Source organism: Archocentrus centrarchus, chromosome 13, assembly GCF_007364275.1.
Source record: "Archocentrus centrarchus isolate MPI-CPG fArcCen1 chromosome 13, fArcCen1, whole genome shotgun sequence".
NCBI classification, from domain to species: domain Eukaryota; kingdom Metazoa; phylum Chordata; class Actinopteri; order Cichliformes; family Cichlidae; genus Archocentrus; species Archocentrus centrarchus.
This window is the reverse complement of record NC_044358.1, coordinates 36126107-36151515: the sequence shown is the minus strand read 5'-3', so window position 1 is coordinate 36151515 and position 25409 is coordinate 36126107. Positions and strand designations below refer to the sequence as shown.

General features: G+C 39.9%; 1 protein-coding gene across 4 annotated transcripts in view; it reads right to left on the bottom strand.

Moving 5' to 3' along the window:
* Positions 1 to 25409, bottom strand: part of gdpd5b (glycerophosphodiester phosphodiesterase domain containing 5b) — a 48559-nt gene that overhangs the window by 9082 nt on the left and 14068 nt on the right. For all 4 annotated transcript variants that reach the window (XM_030745149.1, XM_030745151.1, XM_030745150.1 and 1 more), the window contains exons 2-8: positions 19835 to 20008; positions 6169 to 6272; positions 3524 to 3617; positions 3335 to 3394; positions 2597 to 2695; positions 1680 to 1773; positions 167 to 312 (exon numbers count right to left, since the gene is read on the bottom strand). In XM_030745149.1, coding sequence (XP_030601009.1) covers positions 167 to 312; positions 1680 to 1773; positions 2597 to 2695; positions 3335 to 3394; positions 3524 to 3617; positions 6169 to 6272; positions 19835 to 19951 — 714 coding nt within the window. In that variant the 5' untranslated portion in view covers positions 19952 to 20008. The remainder of the gene's footprint in view (positions 1 to 166; positions 313 to 1679; positions 1774 to 2596; positions 2696 to 3334; positions 3395 to 3523; positions 3618 to 6168; positions 6273 to 19834; positions 20009 to 25409) is intronic.

Genomic DNA, 25409 nt, shown 5'->3' with positions numbered 1-25409 from the left:
TCTGCCCTCTGCAAATCAGAATTAAGTGGTCCTGGGACTCTGGGAGCCTTGCTGCAAAGCCCATATCAGGACTGTGTGTATGTTACGGTAAGAACACATGCATCAATTTAGAGAGGCTTGTTTCATATTCTCAGTCTGACTGGATGTTAGGCATCAGCTGACTCACCATGGGGGCTCCCTGGTGGCCAATAACATCAGGGCGTGGCTTCAGGGTGTCTGGGTCCATGATGCAGGGAGAGGTGATATATAGGGGCACCATGTAGAGTGCTAGTAACACACTGAGATACAGCAAAACCACCACCACCTGGAACACTGGAAGAAGAATTGCAGTATTATTATAGTAGTAGTTGTTAGCCATGATATAATTATGGGAAAATAACTGATTTTGCTTTTGTGATGATGATCATCAGACCACTAATAGGACGGCAAAAATGAAGCTACAACCAGCAGCTTGACAGCAAAGCATGATAACTGGAGACAGAGACAAGAGACAACATGAAAATTTACCCTCCAGCACCTCCAAAGCTCACCAAATAGCTGACTGCACATTTGATTAAGGCATCTGCAGCTTTGCTGGGTGTTTTGTACTAAAATGTGTTAGCTTTGTGCAGTAGTGCTTATGATTACACAGGGCCCAACAACACAGCCATAGGGGCCAAAGAGATTACACTCTCCCCTTTTTCCACCTCTGTGTAAGTGAGCAATGATGGTTGAGAGTGGGCACCCACACACACCCACACCCACCCACACATACAGGAATGTATTTGTTTCAAGGTCAGCTCTGGGGCGGGGTTCAGTAGCCAACTCTTGTTACACACAGGAGACTCACAGCCCTCATCCACTCGCTGTCTCTCTCTTTCACACACATGCACTCATACCCTCTTTGATATTCAGCTGCTGCTCTGCATTGAATGAGAGAAATCTTGCCAAGACCTTTTCACCTCATCCAGTCTATCACCCCCCCCCCCAAAAAAAACCCCACATAAACCTAAAAAAAAAAAGAGCTGACAACTAAAACATTCATGCATGTCATTTTCCATCTCTCAAAGAGACAAGGACAGATTCTCTTGAGCAATATAACTCACTGAAAACAAAATTCACTAAGTGTAAATGTGTCTTTAGATTTATTTTAATATTTCATCTTTGAAAAACAATGATATGTTAATAATTAACAGTAAGGATTTACTGTTCATGTAAATCATTCTCTGGCAGTTAATAATCCTGCCAAGACTTTCAGTTCTATTTAGCCCAGATCTGTTTAATGGACACCAGTGGCAGTGAGAGTGAAGAGAGAGAGCACGCACTCAGAGCTGCTAATCCCCAGAAAGAGTCCTGGAATCAAGGACAAAGCCATTCGAAGTGTCCTGGCTGGAAAACATCACATGAGACCAGAGGAATGTTCGTTATCTTGGACACCCTGGGTGGAGGTTCTGGCCTCTGTCTACATAGTGTTAATCATTCACCACTCCTCGTATGTGTGTGTGTGTGTGAGTGAGTGAGTGAGTGAGTGAGTGAGTGAGTGAGTGAGTGAGTGAGTGAGAGAGAGAGAGAGAGAGAGAGAGAGAGAGAGAGAGAGAGAGAGAGAGAGAGAGAGAGAGAGAGAGAGAGAGAGAGAGAGAGAGAGATCTGTGGCAGCTGGTTACATCAGGTAAAAATAACTGTTACAAAAGCATACATACTCATTTTTTCTGCACGGGTGACCTGTCCAGCCACAATCCAAGACAGTGCTGTGACTGCAGCAAGAGCCCCGATGTGCAGGAACGGACCCGTAGCCTGGACAGAGGTGTGAGGCAGAGGATTGGAAAAAAGGGTACGTAGGAAAAAAGGTTATAAAGGGTTAAAGATGCAGCAGAGGAGAAGAGGAACAAAAACACAGAAGACAGAGATATGGAATTACAGGCATTATCTGGGGTTGAAGCACTAGCCACACTATTTAGAGTTAATAGCTGTAATTTGTAGAGGCATTTAATTTTAATGGCCTCAGTTGAAGTGGAATTATGTGTCTACTTCAATCACACATTCCTGGTGGTGCAACAATCACAAATAGACACCAACTATAAGGTTAAGCTTCTCAGATATAATTTAATTTTAGAGTGTCATGTCGCCATAGTACCGTATATACAGTTGACATGACTACATTTTCATCCAAATGGCACTGTCAGATATGGAAATATAAATCACTTCTGTTACATTCACATCATTAAATGCCACTAAAGCATCTACTACTACAGTATGCATATAATGATTTTTTTATGCTTATTATTTTTTTTAAAAATAGGACATATGCATGTATAAAGGAGGACTGACTGATGTAGATATTGGTGTATGGTGTAGGACTTGAACTTAAATAGCAAGTGATAACTTTCACAGCACTAAAAAAGGAGAGACTTCAGTGGACGTCTCTGTGAAGGAAAACTGATTATAGCTCCATTATTTTATCAAGGCTGACAACCTCCGGTCAAAGTGTCGGTTGTTGTGTGAAAATAACACAGTGCCTCTCGCCTGCAGATCACAACATTCGCTTTAATACGAACCTTAGCACCAGCTGTGATGTCTAGCTATCAAAACCAGTTTAGGGTGATTTCAGTCTGCTGACCTGTAGGGAGATGGGGACGACATCCCACTCTTGCACCCATGTTTGATTGACAGATATGACCCCAACAATGGTGGTGAGCAAGGCGGCAGTAACTCCTATCTGTGTGGACAGAGAGGGAGAAACACTATAAGGAGCTGTTACTTTGGACACACACACACACACACACACACACACACACACACACACACACACACACACACACACACACACACACACACACACACACACACAATAAGCCAGAGAAGCCCCTAGCCCTTTCACATCTACATCACACACAATCATGTCACACCATAGTGTGACTGTGTGTGTGTGTGAATGTTAGACAGAAAGCACTTACACACAGAAAGTGCTTGTATGAGTGTGTGTGTGTGTGTGTGTGGATGGATGAAAGAGGCACGCTGTACAAAGCACTGTGAGTGCTCATGTTGAGTAAAAAAGCGCTATATAAGAACCGGTCCATTTACATCCCAAACAGTGTGTAACTGTATTTGATTTGCTGACAGCATTTCTGAGCAGCTTGTTTTCTTGGACTTTCCAACTCTGCTGGGACAACTACAAACTATAAGCTGGGAAGTTCAGCTGATCAGCAATGAAGGAGCACACAAACACTAAGTAAACACATAACAGAGTTAAAAATACATATGCAAAAACTCACCCACCCCCTTCTGCCTACAAGTTTTCACAAACCACACTTAGGCACATACAAACAGTTTCTCAGCCTCACACTTGGCACATTACCTTATGGAGCCAGTGCAAATTCAACTGCTGCCCAAGTGCAATGTGGCAAAGTGCTAAAACCTGAGGAGATAAAAAAAAGGAACAACATTCAGAACAAGTCTGCTGCCTTACAGAGTGATTACCATCTCTGGCAACACATGCAGACAATTCCAAAGTCTCCTCAACAAGGCATTGTAAAGTGTAACTCACAATTAGAAAAGCAATATAGGTGAAGCCAGCAGCGGTGGTGGCCAGGATGGGAACAGTGCCATCGCTCCATTCCCCAGAGCGGTTGTACAGGAACCTGCAGAAACAAGAAGGCTAAGAATATTTCTTGTCTTCATCATTTCCTAATAAAAAGGGTGTGAAGGCTTGTGAGAATACAGTGTGTATATTTATGTACTTTTTTTTTTTTTTACATGCAGATATCAAAGTGCTCTCAAGCTTTATGCATTACTGTTGCTAACACAGACTCTGTAAAATGACTGTTGTTGTGCCACAGGGAAAAATGTGACAAAAGAGATTAGGTAACATTTATTATTAATGGGTGGATGGCGAATTATTGACGACTGGCTTCTGTCTTATGGGAAAAGACAAATAACAGCCTGCCTGTACCTTTCTTGTTTTGCAAACAGATGCAGCTACACATAGCTATATACAAACACAAAACAGATCCATGTTGCTCTGAGCTGTAATTCTCTGAAGAGTGACGCTGGGGGTATCACCAGGTCCACAGCTGCAGAGAAAAGACAAAGTGTCTGAATGCATTTGTTTGTGTAGAAGTTGTGTGTGCATTTTTTTTTTGTTTTTTTTAAATGACAGCTAGGTCCCTTTACATTCAAAGCCTTTTCAGGGATTCCAGTGGCACAGAGCCACAGCAGGGTCACTGCAGATGCTCCTTAGCCCTTTGTGAGTGCTTTTATGCTGCACATGGACAGGGACACTCCCTGCAGCTAAATCACTAGAAGTCATAAGGACAGCGATGCTAGTCACTGATTATCTTTGGAAACCCCACAAAAAGCAGGACGAAAAGCAGACAATTTGCTATGAAGAGGCATGGCAAATGTCTACTGGACATAAATGTAGATAAATGCACACCAGTGAGACAGCAGATAAAACTGGACTGCCTGTGGAGAACAAAATATAATCAAAGCAACAGAAGGTAAACAGGACCTATTATGCTCTACTACAGCTCCATGTTTATATTATTGGACACTACTAGGGTTCTTTTGTATGATTCAAAAGCAGTTCTTATTTATCCTACCCTGAACTTGGTGCAGTCACTCAGTTCAACCTCGGTCTGAAACAAGCTGTTTTACTTCTTTCTACTGTTTGGCTGCCGCTCACAAACACAACATCTAAACAACATGTGGGTGAGCTGTGAACCGGAGATGGCCACTTTAAGGATATTTGCTTTCAGTGATATTGTAAAGAACCACAAGTGAAAAAAAAAAAAAAAATCTGCCTGAAACCAGTCTGAAGCCTGAACTTTTGACTCACAGGGATCACTTTTATGCTGACCTCATTATTTGAAACTTTTGGTTGGTTAATATGAGCTTGCACCACTGTTAAAGTATGGGAAAAATGAAAAGAACAATAGGCAAATTTTAAGTTAGTTTAGCTGTTAATTGTGAATCAAAACCTGGGCTAAAGGAAAAAGGGACTGGGATTTCACTGCAATACTATAGATGGGAAGAAATGTGAGGAAAGGTAATGGAGGTAAAGGATGACAAGAGGAAAAGGTGACATTGTAGAGGTCCCTGACAGCAGGAGGAGGAGGAGGCCAGAAGGAGGGGGAAGGGGGGGTATGGTCAGTCTCTCAGGGACTGTGTCTACAACTACACAGTAACCGTGCTGTAGAATACAGCATGTACAAGGATATGGTATAAGATTATTTATATAAGATTCTTACAGCAACTAACAATCTTAATGGTGTCTGATCAATTATTACTGCACTTACTATATCTAAAAAGATCTCAGCAAGGCCTTCATGTAAAATCAGGTGATTTCCACAAACTCTTTAGAGGTTTTGCATTAAAATGGAAACATCAATTGAGCTAGTAAGTTAAACCCTGTCTTACATTTAGTATCTTAAAGGCTCAGTTTCCCCAGACATGGATTAAGCCTATTCCTCAACCATAAACATTTTCCACAGGAAGTCTTCACTGAATTTTTTTTGGTTTTTGTAGTCTGGAATTAGGCTTAATCCATGTTTGGGAAACGTGCCCATAGTGTTTGCTCTCTGAGTAGCTGTAAGTGGTTAAACCTGTGGGTTAACATGTATGCTGCCACATAAACTTGTATGTGTTCAAGTGAATGTGGCACAGGACTGAGTGATGTACAGAATAGGAAGTGATGGGTGAGGACCTCTGTGATGTAATGGTGTAATCTGTGGAAGAGTGGGTGGTCTCTGTTCAGATTAATGCCTTAATTATACTCCTGATGCAGACACAGATACGGACAGCTGGAGACCTGATGGCTGAGCAGTCACTCCTGTTATAATTTTTTGAAGTCCATGACCCGGGGTACATGCAAAGTTGGTGCATTGTAGAGTAAATTCTCCACAGACAAGTTCGCACAGTCACACAAAAAAACAATCAAACAAATAAACAGGGATGGGGATGTCCCTGCAGACCCTTGTGCTCACTGTCTGATGGAGAAATTTACATCAGTCGTACCCGAGCAAACCCAAGCAGACTCACAGACACAAAGTATAATTGAGGCTTCAAACAGAAAACAGGTTAAACTGATAGTTTGGGAAATCAACAAGCCAGCAAGTATGGCTCGAATGTGTTTACAGCCTAAACTATATGCTGGCAGGCGTGCGGCTCTGACAGCGGCACTTTTGTACTCACCAGTTGAATTCACTGTAGTCGTTATGTGCCTCCCACCAGAAGTAGAACCAGACAAGCAGGAGACAGAAAGTAAGGAGGAGGATAAGGGACCACAGCAGCTCCCACTGCACACAGAGACATATAAACAATTATTTCTGTGGCTCCCCTATATTTAATTATAATAGACATAAAAAGATGAATTAAGTCCGTTTGGTGATAATAAAACTATTGAAGTACACAATCTGCTGAAACATAATCCTACCATAGACCGTATACATTATTGGATAAACAGGCACAATTTGACTGTACCACAACAGAGACCAGAAAAGTTCACAAGTTAACTTTTCCTAAACTTACCTGAGCACATGGCACCAACCTGACCTGTATTCCCTTATACACTTTGCTCATTAACAAGGAATGAGTTTTATTAAAGTTCACATGCAAGCTGACTAATTATGGTCCTCATCTCTCATGCACTTTTGCAAATATTAAATGGACTAAATCTTCAGATAGAGACACAGACACACCCTCAGGACTTACATCAGAGCAGATGAGCACGCAGGCACTTCCATCTTTCTCAGTAAACTTTCAATACAGCTAAATTTGTGCTATTACCCAGACAAAAACCTTCTGACCTTTTCTTAAAGCAAAGAAGATTGCTCATTATTGAGAAAAAAAAACTCATTGTACCCTGATGAACTAAGCATCAGCAATAATTGCTGACTATGTGCTCACAATCCTTAGATAACACACACATACAAAGCTGATTGAATAAAGCCTGTGGGTTAAAGAGTAATGGAACTTTAAATTATCTGACACCAGTGACACACAGTGAGTTTGGGGGAAATCACACAGTTATTTGAAAAGTACAATCAGACAGCTGAATTTTGTGTCATGTGGTCTAATTTCATGATGCACATTTCCTTAGAAAATCTAATCTGTAAGCCGGCCCCTGGGGTAAAAAAAAAAAAAAAAAAAAAAAAAAAAAAAAACGGGCAGGGGGGCTCTAACTGTAGCAGAACCGTAATAACTACACAGCTCTGATGTGTCTTTAGGAAGTCTGAGACAGTCTGCCAAATATTTGCATTAAATGTAAAGATGTACTTAGAAAATCTGGTTTATAATTTTGATAACTGAATAATAAAGGAAAACGTGCTTCTTTATTTACAGTCTTTTTCTGTTCTATATAAGCGAGTGTCTGAGTGCTGGGTGGGTGGTCAGACAAAAGGCATCATTTGAAGAAGCCACTTTGAGCTTCCAGAAACCAGTGATGAATATTTCATAACACAATGATTAATCTTTTAAAAAAAATAGCCTGACTAATGCAGGCTTGTTTTCAGCTTAAATATCATTAGAAAGAAGGAAAAAAAAGGACTGTGAGCTTTATGTGGGTTGTGGTGTTAAGACAAAGTCACTTGGTTAAACAACCTAAGCAGCTAAAATGCACCACTGTTGAGTGCTGAGGATCAGATCATTATCACCTCAACCAGCTGATGTAAGGCAGTATGCATGACCTGCTTTTATCAGTGCTTTTTTTTTTTTTTGTTTTTTTGCTGGAGTTCAAATTTCTGCATCATGAATAAAGTTTTCAGCCTAAAAATATTTTAAACACAGCAGGATTCAAAGGCCATGCTTCGACCTCAAGCTCAAAAAACATTAAAAAAAAAAAAAAGAATAAATTAATGAATAAATAAGTAGGTCTCTCAATCACACACAAATTATTTTCTGAAAAACAAATACTGCTCACCTTCTACTACATGATAAACATTTACCTGGATACACATTTCCTAACATTCAGATAACAGCTCTGCTTGGTTACAATGATCTCTGTGGGAGGAAGACGTGTGTGACAGGCAGCTCTGACCCTGGTTCCCATAGCCCTTAATGACTGCCTGGAGACACCTGGGAGAGCCGACCTTGCTCTTGAGAGGGGCCATTGTTCAACCCACCTTCCCCCTCTCACTCATTAAATGCTCCATCTTCTTTTCTCTGGACTACGAGAGCTGAAGCTGAGAGAGCTGCCATGATGCACACAGTAAGATACCTGCACTACAGTCTTTACTACTAACGCCTGAACATGGCAGCTAGAGCACAGTTGTGGAATCAAACAGGACGACCACAATTCCAGAATCCTGAACGAGTGCAGCTCTTCCTCAAGATCTTTGTAGATGCAAGCATCTTGTTGGGTCTACTATCCTGTCTTCCTGTTTCCCAGCGCACTCAGCAGCAAAGCTCGTTCAGTCAGAGATGACTTGACCTGCCCTCATGACATCACATTACAATTTCTGCAAAGCTGGCTTTTTATCCGGGCACAAGACCACATGACACAGACTGACAGAGGGCCAACGGAAATCTATGGGAACACAAACCAGCACTGGGAATCTGAGTGCAACACTCCTCCAGGATAACGTTTCCAACTACAGTGCTAAGTTATTTGACTTTAAAGAGCACGTTCTCCTGAGGAAGAGTCAGTGACTGAATCAAACCTAAATTCTAAATAATCCTTATTTATCTTGCATGACCTTGGCTGTGCCTGTGGCTAAAATGGCCTTAATAAGGACAGAACATAAAAGATCAACTTAAGTAATTAAAAATGCAGTCCATACTACATAATGATCAAGATGAAATGCATTTCTAAAATGTTGGATAAAAAGTGTAAATATTTGAAAAGACTGGAAGTGGCAGAACAGACTCCACTGCTAAAAATACACGGATCAAATGGATCAAGGAAAATATTGCTGCAGCATGTAAACACTCATGTTAAAACCTTAAAAGGATACATTCCAGAAAATCCTCCACTTGCACTTTGTTCACTAAACTCTGCAAGTAGTGGAGACAAACGCCATGAAAAGTTCTTACTGACAATGCTGGTGTACTGTTTCTATAACAGGATTAACACCCCTTCACTCACTATAAAGTGTTTTTTTGTTTTTAAAGGACTGCATATTATGCTCTGCCAAATTATATCTAGAGGATGCTTAAGAAAACAAATTCTTTAAAATACATGAAACTAATATAATTTATAACACCCCAATGCACCCAGGGAATCTGCACCAATGATTTAATATCTAGAAAAGCCAGGTATGGAACACAGACAGACAGTCTATGGTTTGGAAAAATATAGAGTAGACAGCTTCGGTCCTTTTTCTGAGACAGCTATAAACAGAAAACATTGCTGTTTTGAATTAAAAAGTTGTGCAGTGTTACTTTAGGGCCAGGGACTGTGAACAACCACTGCACAGGAGCAATAAATGAAAGCCTATATGAACTCATATTAAATTTAGTTATTCCCCTTCTTCTGCAGCCTAATTTTTTTTGTTTGTTTGAAATGGCTCACAGCAGGGCCAATACAGTGGATTAGTACTGAAGCAGCTAAAAGTATATTAAATAAGCCTACCAGACATTTCCTCTGTCTGAAGCAATGCTCTTTTGAAGCGCAGGGTTTAAAAAAGACTCAGAATGTCAGCTCCAAATCAGTGTCTTCTCTTTTTGTTATTTGGAATGTTAAGTGGGTGAATAAACACACAAATTTACTGTAGTTATAGCAGATGTACAGAAATTTGGGGTAAATCCAGTAAGCATTTGGGTAATGACAATTTTGACAATACTCCATTTGTACACCACCTCAATGGATGTGAAACAATCGAAGTGTGACTGAAGTATAGACTTTTAGGTCAAGGGGATTTAACAAAAATATTCTGCTAATCATTTAGGAATCAACCATTTTTCTTTTTTGCATAGTTCCTCCATTTTTTTCATGAAAATGAAGGCGTCACAGATGTGAAGTTGATTCCATGTGTTCAATTTGCATTTGGGAGCCATTAATGGCAAATCTCAATTTTCAGTCCTACCGTATAACTGGATAATACTAATAAAAGCTAACCCTTATTACCTTATTATTAACCCTTATTAACTGGCCAGGACAGATAATACCTTTCACTTACTGGAGATATAAATGAGGATAAAATAAATAAAAATCTACACTCACCAACTCCAAGTGCAGTAAAGTCCTGGCAAAGCATCTCAGGAGAGTAATCTCAGTAACTGGTAATGCCCATGGGTTCCCAACTTCAGATAGCAAATGGATCTTAATTAAAAGTAATCCTTATCTAAAAAGGTCTTCAGGAGTATTCCACAGTATTTTGCATGTCACAGAGCGGACAATTTGAAAAATGTAATTGCCGTATATTTATAAGGAGAACAAACCCAACACCTGTATGTATAAGGACTTTTAGGACAGCGTATCATAAATTAGGAAATATTCCAGTTTGAGTGGTGTGTCATGAAGGGGACAAGAAAATCAGAAATTTTGCAAAAAAGTACTATTTTCATGAGATAAGTTAGAAATTTTTTATTTATAGTTACATTATTTTACTACTATGTTATACATTAATAGATGATATGGAGAACTAATGCTGTGCCTTTTGCTTTTTGTCTTTTCTGTGTGAATATGTCATCATATGTAGCGTCACGGAGGGGACACTTTCATACACTTCTACATACTATCAAACAGAATTGTTTTTTAAACTCCAAAATACAGAACTTTAATTTCCTGCACTGTATGTCCTCCTGACAATACAGTACTCAAAAACCAACTGGACTTTCACACCATGCCTAATGCTCAGGCTGACAAAGCAAAATTAAGCTAATCATTAATTCTTTTGTGCAAACTGTTCCTATTATCATTGCAATGTAATAAAATACTTTCAAATATATCATAAGTGTAAAAAGACAAAAAAAAAAAAACAAACAAAACTATTTCAGTTTTTACTGTTGCATAGATGTGTCAGTCTGTGCTGAGCTTTACAACATCCTGAATAAAACTAACATTCATGTACATGCAAGCCATGCTTCACAACAAACAAAAGAGCTTCAACACTCAGTAAATAAAACAACTGTCAGTAACAGTCCCTTCATCCTACAGTGACAGTTTAACTGTAGCTGCACCTATCCCTTATACTGCAACTACTTGTGAAGACGTAAAAATTTCTTGGTGCCCTGTCACTGATAAGGCTCTGCAGCCTTCCAACAACGACCACAGAACACACAGCTGTGTGTTTTCCTTCAGTGTGGTCTCGCCCGGGCCAGCTGAATGTCTCAGCACCTGCAGAGGGGAGAAACCTGAACAAGGCAGTCTCCCCATCAACAGACAAGAGCTCTTCTAATGTAGAACTTCTTCAGGTAGTCAACAGCACAGTTTTTTTCAACTTGAATAGCATTAGCTGGATGTGGACTGAGGTTCTGCTCATTTGGTTCTACAACCATGGATCAAGCTTAATTCACATAGCTCACATAATTCATGTGGATTCTCAGTTAAATAATGTTTTACCTTTTTCTTGTCCCAAATACTGTAGAAAGACCCTTTAATTCCTAAACTGCTGATGTGTTACTGTTGTTAAATCCCTGGAATTAAATCAGTCTTTGACTGCGTCATTTCACATCTATTGTGGTGGCTTTTGTGCAGATTTTCTAGCACCTTCTAGTTGGCACTTTGGGACAGATAACAACCTGGTCCTCAATGAGATTTGAAGAATGGAAGTAAGGTACATGCTGAACTTAATTATAACAAAGGTCTGTGGAATTAGGGCATCAATCAGTAATATGCTTTCTATAGAAGTTACGGAGGTTTTGATCATTTATTCTACTTTTCCCTTTAAGGGCAACTGCCAACATGGCTGAATCAGTGTTTTCTATGCCTCAATATGTCAAACTCCATTGAGTCTGTACAGTCTCATACACAAGATGGTAACTAAATTTATTTATATTCATGAGCTGTTCTACAAGCTGTTCTACACTTGGACTGAGATACACATAAGAAAACACGTAACATATGATTATTATACAGAACTGCAAATGGCCATTGTGTATACTTTGATTTGCATCTGATTTGTAAGTTTAGCCTGGGCACAGCTAGGATGTTACGGTCTGGAGAATGGGTAAAAATAAATTCACCCATGGAAACCTGTCATCCTGCAGATTCATGAGTCAAGTTATATTATTGTTGCAAATATGTGTCAAAGCTACAAAGGCAACTGCAGCATGCTACTCTTTGGAGCTTAACTCTGGCTACCTTATCAGCAGTTCAGAGGGCAAGATCACAGCCTGAAAGCCTCTAAGTGACACTATCAAGTATGTGAATTAATGGTATGCGTCACCACAAGCGACACTTGTGGTACCTTTTGATACCAAAATTCTGAAAACAACAGTGGTACTTGTTCGTTTGTTTTTTTATTTTTTGTTGAAATCTTGTGATTTTAGTAAAGCTTCTGATTCAACAACCCAGAGCATTAAATGGTTATAAATATTAACCTGGTCTGTGTACATGTTGGCATTAGCCATATCGGCTAGTGACTGCGGTACATGGTAATAATAATAATAATGTTGGAGCTAGGCAGCAAACGTTACCTGTCTGTAGGCTTAGTAGACAGTGTTAAATTAACAGAACAATTATTTGAGTCTAAAAAGTTATGTTTCCCTCAAAGTCCCAGACTGATGTCAAGAAAAGTCTACCTGCAGCCAGACAGAAACGGTTGCAGTCTACCTTAATAAATATTTGATCAGCATTGAAAATATGGTGCTCAGTCACCAGAAGCACAGGAAATAAACAGGGCTGTAGCTGAACACATTTACACAGACCTGTACTATTCTAATCTAATTACGCTTCTTAATTTTGTCATTTTTTCCCCCCATGGTATCAAAATAGTATTGAGTATCAAGTATTTTCCTGCGGATCTGTATTGAGTTTGAAACTGTAGTACTGTTACAACCCCAATAATAAAAACAGCACACATTTATCTACTTCTCCTTTTTATAAGACCACAGTGTGAATTGAAATAAACACTGTTGTAGATGAATCTGCTGAAACACTACATGGACAAACTGTCCTTACAGTATGTTCCCTTGTACAGTGACACAGTGTACGCTGTCAACACCTACACACCAATATCACAAAGCAACTTTCAGAGCACCTTTTGTGCTCAGCTTATTATGTGTTCCTTGATGTGATTTAATTCTGGGAGCTGCAAATAACTCAGTCCGTTACGCACGTGTTACATCTCAATATACTTTGATGGCCAACAACATACAAAAATAGACTCAGCATTCACATATTGACATGATAAATTACTACAGATGATTGGTGAAGATTTTCAATGGCAACATCACACATGTACAATCCATCCATTTTCTTCCGCTTATCCTTTTCAGGGGGAGCTGGAGCCTATTCCCAGCTGTCATACTGCAAGAGGCAGGGTACATCCTGGACAGGTCACCAGCCTTTTGCAGGGCTAACAGAGGGACAGACAACCATCCACACTCACATTAAAACCTATGGGCAATTTAGAATCACAAATTAACCTAACCCCACTAACTGCAGGTCTTTGGACTGTGGGAGGAAACTCAGCACAGAAAGGTCCTGGCGAGATGGTGAAATCGAACCCAAGGTGAGGCAGCAGTGCTAACAACTGCACCACCATGGCTGACCCATGGCTGACCCACATGTACAATACACATAAGAACAGAAAGATAAAGTCTAACTTGTTTCCCAAGGTTGGAATTTCTCAACTGTACTAGTATATTTTTATCATTTTTAAATGCTTGGGATATATTATAAATTGTGTCATATTTATTCAACAGATATCAGAATGTTTTACTTTCTAGACATTGGTCAGGCTCCGCAAGAAACAATTAAATGCATTTAATTAGGCATGGCACTTTGACACAGTATGCTGCCACTTAGCATGCCAACACTGCAGGATGCTCCTAAATTTCCTTTTGCTGCCATAGAGGACTACAGGCAGGAAAAAAAGACAGACAAAAAAACAAAAACAACTAACACAAACAAAAAGCAGCTTCAGTCAATATTCTTTGCTACTCTTCCTGCAAACTACAACCTAACATGCCCGTCTCTTTGCCTCCATCTTCACTGGACGTAGCACCTCAGTCACTTGTCACATTCCTGAGTAGATCCAGATTAGTCCCTGGCATTTCACACAAGCTGTGCAAGCACTTTAAAATGCAGCTATATTACCACCCTGCCAATAGCAAGAATGGAAAAATATATTTAAAAGCCACAATTTATTACATTAAGCACACACAAAAAAATTATTTCTCATACACGAGATTCAGTTTGTTCCAATTTAATTATGATAACTACACACAACCACCACAACAGACAAGCATTTCTTCCAAAGCATGAAGTGCACTGCACCTCTATCAACTCTCTAGTTCAGTAACTTATCAAACATTGTTCAAATATGTCTCTTTCTCAGTGTTTATAGAGAAAATTCACAGGTTTGAGTGGGTAGCCACAAAATAACAGAGCAGCAAAAAAAAACAAACAAAAAAACAAAAAAAAAAAAACTTAAATCTAATTACTGCTCCGCTGTAAGAGGATCACATTTCACACGGAGCAGATTTAAAGTTAGATCCATAAGCTTTTAGACAATAAATACCTTTTGAAATTTGTCTCTGTGCACTACCAGAGTGGATTTTAAAATGAAAAAAATCAATGTGTGATTGAAGTCCACATTTTCAGCTTTAATTCAAGGGGTTTAACAAACACTTCAGTGACATTCTGGCACTCATTAGCTGATATGCTTTCAGCCTGGACATCAAAACATTCTTAAAAAGAAGGAATGCTGTGGTACTGGTTAAGACTCCTTCATAACTTCCAACCAAGTCAAGAAAACTCTCAAGGAAGTAGGAATATGGCCAAGTCCACAATCCAGACAGGTCTTCAAGAATGGAAATACAGAGGGTTTCCAACAACTGGTGACACTCGAATGAAAGAAGGTCAGATCAGACTTTGCCAGAAAACATCTGCGAGTCTGAACAGTTCTGAAAAATTTGGATAGATGAAACCAAGATTACCTTGTACCAGAATGATGGGAAGAGAAAAATATGGAGAAGGCGAGAAACACTCATTATCCTAAGCATACCACATCATCTGTCAAACATGGTGGAGGTAATGTTATGGCATGGGCATGTATGGCTGCTGGTGGAACTAGTATTTATTGATGTGACTACTGATATAAGTAACAAAGTACAAAGTGCACAGGGCCATACTCTGTGCAGATTCAGTCAAAAGTTGCAAAAGTGAATGTATGGCACTTCACAGTGCAAAAGCACTGAGATACCAAGAGTTTCTCAAGGCAAAAAAGTTTTAAAAAAAAAGAAAAGAAAAAAAAATCAATGTCAAAGTCAATTAATTCGGAGCCTTTGAAAATAGTATAAAATTCCTAAAACAAGTCATCTCTACGCTGCAGTGATGTGGACACTGCACCAGTCTGTCGTGGTAAAGAGAGAGCTGACCATAAAAGCAAAGCTGTCGATTTACTGGTCGCGCTACGTCTCTTATCCTCACCTACGGTCACAAGCTTTGGAGAGTGACCGAAAGAACAAGATTGAGGATGCAAGCGGCAGAAATGAGCATCCTCTGAAGGGTGGCTGGCCTCTCCCTTAAGGAGCGCAGGAGGGGCTCAGAGTAGAGTCCCTGCACCTCCACATCGAAAGGAACCAGTTGAGGTGGTTGGGGCATGCCTCCTGAGCACCTCCTGGGTGAGATATTCTGGGCATCTCCCACTGGGAGGAGGCCCCCTGGGCAGACCCAAGACATGCTGGAGAGATTATATCTCTCGGCTGGCCTGGGAACATGCTGGTGTTTCCCGTGATAAGCTGGAGGAGGAGGCTGGGGAGAGGGAGATGTGGGTTTCTCTGTTTAAGCTGCTGTCCCCACAAACCGGCCCCAGATGAGCAAAAGAAAATAGATGTAGGGTTGGAAGTAATTCCTAAATATTTAATGTAAATTTTTTTGTTAAAACTTTTGAATTAACACTGAAAGTGTGCACTGCAGTTACATATTGATTGGTTTATAATCATCTGTGGCAGTTTACAGGAAAAAAAAAAAAAAGTGTCACATATGGACCTAACTGTAGCCATTTACTAGGCGTTACTTATTTGAAAGAAGACCACAAACTTCACAAGAAGTCACTAACTGTTTGCATCACAAAGATGATGAGGCACACACTAGTAAGAAGCTCAGGGATTTTCTAATAAAAGCAGATTAAGTAAATACGTTGGCATTGGATGATTTTTTTTGATTTACTGTAGTTTGTTTCAGTCCCTTACTGGCAGTAATTTGTGTCTGGCAGAAAAAACTGACTGTGTAGTCAGGCGAGCAAAATGCAGAAAGAAAAAAATATCTGCAAAATGTTAATGTCCAAGGCAACAATCCAGACCAGAAACACACTGCACATATATTTCATGAGACAAGTGCGTAGGAGAGAGAGAAGCTGATCCAACACTGCAAACAGACTAACACACACCATGTAGTCTGTCGATTCACTGATCCCAAAGCTAAAATCATACAAAAAATAAAGTGCATTTTATTAAGTCCAAAGGTAAAGAGGAACAGTTATCTGATTTTGCTAATGCAATCTTAGGATCTCTTGCTATTTTAACTGCTGGTACACAAAGCACATTAGAGAACCACATGCCATTTTACAGAGTAACAATCGCTCCAAGTAAGTAACTGCTGGTTCTAGCTCTTGTCCAACATTTCACAAGCCAATGCAAATGTAGACCACAAGATTACCAAAGCTTTGCTTCCATTTTTGAAGCCTTTGTCCCACTGAAATGTAAAGACTGGCTAGATGGAAATACTTTCAATTATTACTGAGAGGCCAGATCGGCTTGCACTGCGTGACGTGGGCTGTCTTCCTACAAAGCACCTTGAACACAGACAGAGGCAGCCTCACTAAGGCAGCCAGTCAACCCTAACTACTCATTAGACTGAACAAAGATGAAAAAGGAGAGAAACTACACAATCCACTTGTCGATTATGAATGAGTCTACAGTTGTTTCAACATGAGATTCTTGGATGTCAAGCTTCTGTGATTCGCTCAGATCCGCTTACACATACCTGACACCTGTTCCAAGTCACAGTTTGTTTACCGAGCTCAGTAAAGATGCAGTCTTACATGAAATCACCACAGCCTAAGCTGAGAATCATTCTCTATGGAAATAACAACCATCTGCTTCTAAAAGACAGTCTGATGCTTATAAACAACAGTAAATTAAGTCTGTTCCTCATTATCATTACTGACAATATTAAGGAACACTTTCTTTTTTTATACTTATTTATTCATTACAATAATGGCAACATCTTTAGCTCAGCATTTCTATTCTTGATATAAACAAGGCAACACAGAAAAACTCTGAATGAAACCAAATGAATGAAAATGGACTGAAGCCTGCAGACTGTGGCGCATATGTGCCTGATTGCGTGCTTTTTGCACTGGAGTCAAGACAAGTGCTACCCAGCACCACACGCTCAAAACAAAGGATGAGGACCTTGGGGGAAAAAAAAAAAAAATGAATGCTGACTTGGCACCATTTAATCAGCTGCACTTGTAACAGGAAACAGAGCTACACTGTGTCCAGTTTCCTGCAAACAGGAGGAGAAAATACAAATGAACTCCACTGTGCTCTTTATATGAAATGCTGGTAAATATAACCTTTCTGCCTTCCTGTGCTGTGTTTGTTTAAACACCTACAACGGGTTTATTTAGGTCATTTGCTTTCCTCGGTTGATTTGTGTGCGTGTGTGCCTGTGTCCTTGGTTTCTCCTGGTTTACAGTATATTATATGGGCACAAATAAATTAATGCACACAAAGGTATGTGCTGGGTGTTTGAGTCTGTTGCAGCAACATAACCCATGTGTCCTTCCTAAAGAGCAAAAAGGTCAGGACAAATGGATCACCTTGTGTATAGGCTCTAACATTTATCCTGGCATCCAGCTAATAGTAAAGACTTCGCAATTTTATATAAATTAGCCAAAGCTTTCAAATGTATTAAAGTAACTTAAACTTTTGTTAAAAATAATTCTAATGATTCAGACACCAAAAGACACTAAAGTCTGCTGACCTTTTATCGGTGATAAATGGGACCCCTCTCCACAATACTTGCAGTGTTTTCACCATGTGAGAGGTTGAAGTTATATAATAATGCCACTTGCAAATGCCAGGTAATATTCATTACAAAATCTAATGAAACTTTTTTTTTTTTTTTTTTTTTTTTTAATGCAGCATGTAGGAGATGACATACAAGTGGAAACAATGGAGCATTATAATGTCAAACCTGTCCATGGAAAGCTCAAGGTTATTGAATGTGAGATAAGCCAGCAAGGACATTACATGATCATGGGTAAATTTCCTAGTAATTAAATTAGGGTATTTGGAGATCATGGTGTGGATATAAAAGCACACTGCTTTGAAAGAATAAGACCAGATTCATGGGATTTATGCATTTTGCTAGGTAGCACATTCGATAGAATACTTAAAAACCCCACTTCCTACACAGCCAGCTTGTTATTCAGAGCTGTGAAAAACAAACACATTACTGTAACAGCTATAATAATAGCTTTCAAGCAGTTAAAATTCAAGAGAAGAAATGAATGAAAAGAAATGGAGAAATTACTCTTTAAAAAAAAAATAACAGGTTGCAGGCCACTGAAAAAAGGCAAGTAAAATTACTAAGCAATAAATAGATCTTCCTGTTATTTATTGCTTAGTGATCTTCCTACAACCTGCGTGAGTTTGAAAGCAAGCTACCCTAAGAACTGCACATTTTCCTACTTTTACTGTTGGTGAAGCTTGACTTTTGACAATCATGCCTTGGAAATCAGGAGAACCAGAGAATCTGTTTCTCTCAGCTACTGTTAGAAAAGTAGCAAAATTTGGAGAGAAAAAAAAATTGCATAAAAAACAAAAACAAGCTTTCAATTCATGTGCCCCTGTCTCAAATTAAATACATGTTTCTGACAAAGTGGTGTGCCTAGAGGGAATATTATGAATGGTAACCCTGACTATGTTCTAATTAATAAGAAGAACATGGTTCCCAATAATAACAGCAGGGTTTTGGTTAACAACAGTCAGTCTCACAGTGATTGGTATGCAGCAGCCTCTCTTAACACTGTGAAACAGGTAACGTCAGCTAAATTGACATCGCTTAGCTAGCAAACAGAGGTGGTGGATGACAGTCTCTGCGGGCTGCAGCAGTCAGACAGATTCAACCTACTGTGATGTTATTGTAACATATGTTGCTCCAGCTAAGGCAACCTAAGGACCATAAAGTTAGCCTCTGGGGGCCACTGCCTCAACTGCTTCCACTCTTAGCATACGGCAGCTGACTTCCCCCCACAGTACCAGCAGTGCTGCTAGATGGAATAAACACTTAGTGACAGATTAATCTACAGGAAACTGTAAGATATACAGACACTAAAAGTAAAGTCAAGATGCCATACATAACTTTGACTCTGGTAACGTCATAGAAAGTGGGCTTTGCTTAGTTTTTCAAGGTACTGGACGGGTAGGTTGTTCAAAGCATCTTGAAGAGGTGTTCACACACTTCTGTGGATTTATTTTGTTTCATTTTCTCTTTACGTAATCCCAGACTCACATAGCAATGCAGACTAAAGATCACTGTATGTTGGGCTCATCAAGCTGGATGAATATTCAGATGACTATTTGAGCTTAAGTACCTAAAAATCTTTGTATAAAGTATAAAACATGTTTGCATCCTGAACTATATGTGATATGCTACACTGCTACACTCTTTGTAGATGTACTGTACAGCAATTGTAAAAGGTACTGTATTGTTTAATAAGGGGCATCAACCCCCTCTCACCTTGGTTGTGTCATCATGGGAACGTTGATAGCGTTTCCATCTGCAACCATAGATCCCAGTGATACATGACAAACAAAGCTGGCGCTCATAGACCTGGAGGGGTTGGTGTTTCACCATGCTCCTTCAGTCAGTCCGGCTTCCAGAGCTCAAACATCCCACTGGCTAAGAAGCAGCCTGTGAGAAAATGCAAACAGTGTTAATGTTGAAGCAAACAACGCAGCAACAAATTGTTCAAACCACAAAGACCGTGTTTGACAACCCATGGAACAAATGGAGTAACATGTCTGGCACTTTAATAGAAAACACATGCTGCCTTGAAAAGCTCCATCCTCCTCATACAAAGCCCAGCTTCAAATTGTTTGTGCATGTTTCCAATGACAACTGGGACTGCTAGCAGCTTTCATCAATATGATCAAGGAAAAAATAAAAGGGGGGGTTGGAAAAAAGAAAAGGCACGGTAAAGTGATTATCTATTGAACATCACATTCAATTACTACGTGACCATGAACATGAATATATCATCTACTCACAATATGTCTGTGACAAGGGAGCATGCAGGCCCCAGTGCTCCCATTTGTCAGGCCAATAAAAGGCAATGCAAAAACAATACCAACAAGTGTAAGGAGGAAATAATCCAATATTTTAGCAAAACCTTTCAAACTTTGGAAAACTTTAAAAGGCCAAAATGGCAACTAAACCTGCTGGTAGAGCAACAACATGATTGCCCTCTCTACCGACTTATTTTTCTTTTTAAATGTGGTCTAAAAACAGGGGGTCTCTGCCTCATTTAATGCTTTATCTGAAAATGTTACACTCCCAGCACTCAGTACCAATAAGGCTACAAAGTATGGTGGCATAGCAAGGCACATTACACTTTGGGGGGGGGGGGGGGGGGGGGGGGGGGACTCCAGTAGCCCTTTCATCCTTGTCTGATGTTGTTAGTAAACATGGTAGGAAAGACCAGGCTGTGTTGTGTGTGAATAACTAGAGTTATGAGTAAGCCTCACCACTGAGCCTGCTGCTGATTCAGCACCAAGACTTTGTAATCAGCTATAATAACAATAATGATATTACAGCAGTGCGGACTGTTATCACAACTTTACCTGACTCTCCAGGGACATGACGGAGCCTGCTGTGCTGCAGCTGCAAAACACACAACCACCAAATCTGGGGTTGAAAGTGCAACTTGGTGTTATCAAAGCATCAAATGATGCATAAATAATGGCAGGGTGAACAAGCTGAGCAGATGGGAGCCAAAACAAATATGAGAAAAAAAAAAAAAAAAGTGTATAGAGAGACGAAGATGTTTCTATGAAGCATTTTGACTGGTTCGATTCCTTTCTCCTCGCAGCATTTCCTAGCACGTAGCTTAGTTTTATCTGATGTTTCAGAGTAATTCTGCATGTTATGTACAGTCCTGCTGTAATCAGCCTGTCTCAGTCTCTGGACAGCTGCTCATTAGCATCTACAGCAGGGGCCACGTTTCCTGTTATTAGTAAAACTGCTCTGAAAAGGGTGGGCTGGACCCAGGATATGATGAATCTGGTTCAGCCCAGCAGGACCACAAGGATTTTGGTAGTCAGCGTGTAAAAGCGATTCACGGGTTAAAAATAAAAGTATTAAATGTTCCACTTCTCCCGTGCAGCAGCTTTGTTTACAGAGCTTTTGTATGTTGTCCGGCAGAGATTTAGCAAATGATTATATATTAACAAGCCTAAAATTTGTTTAAAGAACATACATGCACACAAAAACAGACAACTGCTTAAAAAAATATGAACTCTTAGATGAGCATTAGAAAGAAAACAAATTACAAAATGTGGAAATATATAATATATAAAAAACAAAACAAAAAACATAATGAAGTCCAGGCACTGGAGAACTTACTTTATGATGTCCAGCAACTGAATTCAGATTATAGCAGATCAGACTGAATAACATCTGAACTGTTTGAATTAAATGCTGTTTCATTTAAGGTCATCTGCTGTCTGGAGGCCCATACTTGTCAAAAAAATTATAGGTACAGTGAGCAAATATATTGCTTGTACTGTACAAAAGAAATGAACATCGATCCTCTGACACCAGCACAGTAAATATAAATACCCACTGACTGATGCTGTTGAATAAAACCAGGCACAGACCAAATGATTGCACAGACTCACTCAATGTCCAAACACTGACCAAGCACACTATGCACCGGTGTGCTCATCAATCAACATACACGGCACTAATATATCGGCCAACATCAAGCTACTTCAGCAGCCAACCCGACTACTAGAAATCAGTTGAAGGGATTTCGAATTTGATCATGCCGAGCAGTATTTTCATGCTGCCATTGCCATTATGAACGTCTGACAGTTCTCCTGAATAAACCCTGTCTGCCAAGCTGAGAGAGATCACAGCCTTGTAAGGACATGATTACAGGTGTAAATAAGGAACAATATTTGCAAATCTGCCAAAACACTGATAGCACTAAACCCCTTATTTCAAGCCAGCAAATAGTTTGACATGTTTGATCATGAAAAGAAAAATATGAAAATGAATCACCATCTGTCGCCAGCACTTTTTTTTTATTATTATTATTATTTTTAAACACTGGGTTGTCATCAGCGGTGCAGCTCTAATGCTATCAGCAGAAAACTGACTAGCATCCTTGCTATTGTGGCCAGACTCTGGATGGGGGTACACGCAGATAAGGTGGCCTGAATGTAAGAAGTTTGGTTTTGATAGGTTAACACTACTTGGGAGGGTTTTATTAGACTTATACTGACCTAATAACCTGTCATATAATCTCAAGCACCCTTACATCCTCTTTACTGTGTGTACACAAATGCACAAACACATTGCAACAGACAGCAGAGGAGAAAAACTAAATCCATCCATCCACCCCGCTTTTCCGGGGCCAGGTCATGAGGGCAGCAGCCTAAGCAGAGAATCCCGTGCCTCCATCTCCCCAGGCACCTCCTCCTAATTCTCATACCTGTCGCTTCACACTCAGCTGCGAACCACTCCAGTGCGAGTTGGAGGCCACAACCTAGTGAAGCCTACAGGACCACATCATCCGCAAAAAGCAGAGAATTGATTCTGAGGTCACCAAGGTGGAAGCCTTCCGCCACTTGGCTAAGAAACTTATTAATGATTCAAAAAAAAAAAAAAAAAAAGTGTTCAGCTACCACTGCAAACAGAATCCAGCTCTGTTTGAATTTATTTCACTGAATTAAATGAAATGTCTGATTTTTTTTCAATGCAATAAACAAAGAAACAAACAAAACACCAGTGCTACCCCTCAGCCTCCTGGCAGAAGAATCTTTAGGTGGCACAAATCCCCTGGAAGTACAAGTTCTAGAACACATTATAACAGGGCTCAGAAAATCTTAATGGGGTACATACTGTATGAGCCTCGTGATGTTATTCACCAAATCACTTCAAAAGAAGAGCCGAGATTTTTAGTAGATGCATCTATGGCCTCAATTGGAACATCCTACATCACATCTTTCTCCAGTTATCATGTTAACAAGATTTTCAGAAAACGTGACCACTGAACTTAACCTTGAGCTCAAGGTCGCCGAGATTCAAACTTGTCCAAGATTTAGAAGCTGCATCTATGGTGTGAATTTGAACATCGTAGGTCACATGGTTCTCGAGTTATCGCATACGCAATGTTGAAAATTGGCCACCCGCCCGGTGAAGTGACAACCAACAGCCCTTTTTTTTTTACCCCACTCCATCCCTTATACCTTTCCTGGTCTGCATGTTGTGTTGAGCCAGACACATTTGTTTTACCAAGGGAATCTTTGAAAAGGTTCAGTTTGTTTGTTTGGGGTTATATAATTAGCCTTTTTACACTGAGGGGTAAAAATTGACAGCTGAAAACTGTTTCAGATCCTTTTACGGGAATGATGCATGTTCACCAAGTTGGTAAATGAACGTACTATAAAAGGTGAAGAGGAGCCCTAAACTATTAAGCTGTTCCCACCTTGTGCATGTTTTTGTGTAAAACAAACAGAGCATTTCTGATAGGGAGCGTGCATGTAAATTAGATTATTTCCTGTTGTGTGCGCTACACGTGAGAAAGAGCACCCCCCTCACATGCCTCAACTCACTGTCCAAAAGCTTTCTGAAGTTGAAGTGTAAAAATCGCTATAGCAAGCAGCTTTTAGCTGAAATCAGGCACAGGAAGCTCAACTGTAGATCAATTTATTCAGCTCAGATCTTCAGTTAGGAAACTCTGACAAACACACCAAACTGTATAATTCTTGATATCTTCAAAATTTCAGGTTCCACTGGGGATTGTAACAGATATCCCCAGCTGTTCTGAGTTTCAGTTCAGTTAGTGGGATTACACAGTTCAAGCACCAAAGAATTAAACAAACAAATGATTTTAATTAATATCTTTTAATGAACAGATGGTAGCGAGTCCTGATTCTGAAAGAGCTGCTTTACACAGCACTGCTGCTAACAGCTGAACAAAAGACAAATATGGATTTATGTTTGGGCATGTCGACCAAGCCTTTACGACGGAAAAACAAAAGGTGAAGCTGACACGGCAAAGTTTGGTGTGATCACAAAGGCAATCTAACAACCACTTTCAGCATTGTCATGCCATCTCTTTGTTGACATAATGTTCCATCTGGTTTCCACAGAAACGCCTTCATGTTGTTACAGGAAAGGTTTATGTTGTAACTTGTTTACCCCCAAAAAGCTTCCATTCATGAAATATTGACAGGCACTTGTATTCTCAAAGTCAAAAAAACATCACACGTCACAGCTACTTCAGTTGAGATGAACATCAAACGGGCTTTTATTTGCACTTATTTGATGTTTGATATTATCATAATTAGACAGAGCAGCACTGAGAGCACAGATTTGTCACCTTGAAATGAAAGGCTCGTGCATTTTTTACTTCAGGGTTAATATACACCATCTCTCCTCTCCTTGAGCCTGAATAAGACACAAAGAAAAGCTCTCCCATTAATCCCTTTATCAGCATGCTGTCTTAGCAGAAACTCATCAGCCAAATACAGCCCAGTGGACAGAATTAAACAAATAAGCTGCAATGAACTGGCAAAGCCAAGTTAAATGTAGCATGAGTCATGATGTTCGCCACAGACTGAATACATATTCAGCTGACACTGGAGCTACACTGTCATATTTTGCCAACATGGATGTGACACCTCTGACCACAGTAGGTGTGGAAATGTAACCAGCATAAGCAGTGTGGGCCGCTCTGTCACAATGACTCACTGAGTCACAGACACAACAACTGAGCCACAAAAACTGAAACTTTGATTAAAATCTTTCAAAAATGACACAGTAAGAAGAACAGAGCTTCACTCGTACTTAGCAACACATCAAAAGAATCGAGTAACTTTTCAGATGCTGTCACCTAAGTGGCCTCGTTCTGGACTCAAACAGATTAAGCAGTGAAGTCAACAAGTGCTCAAAGCAGACTTCCCAACATTACTGTCTGTCACATGGTGTCTGAACTTGTGCGGACAGGAGAACAACATGAGAGGGATGCATGGAAAAAAAACCCCTAAACAGCTTTTGCCATCTTCTTTTCTGCTGCCTCATTTCC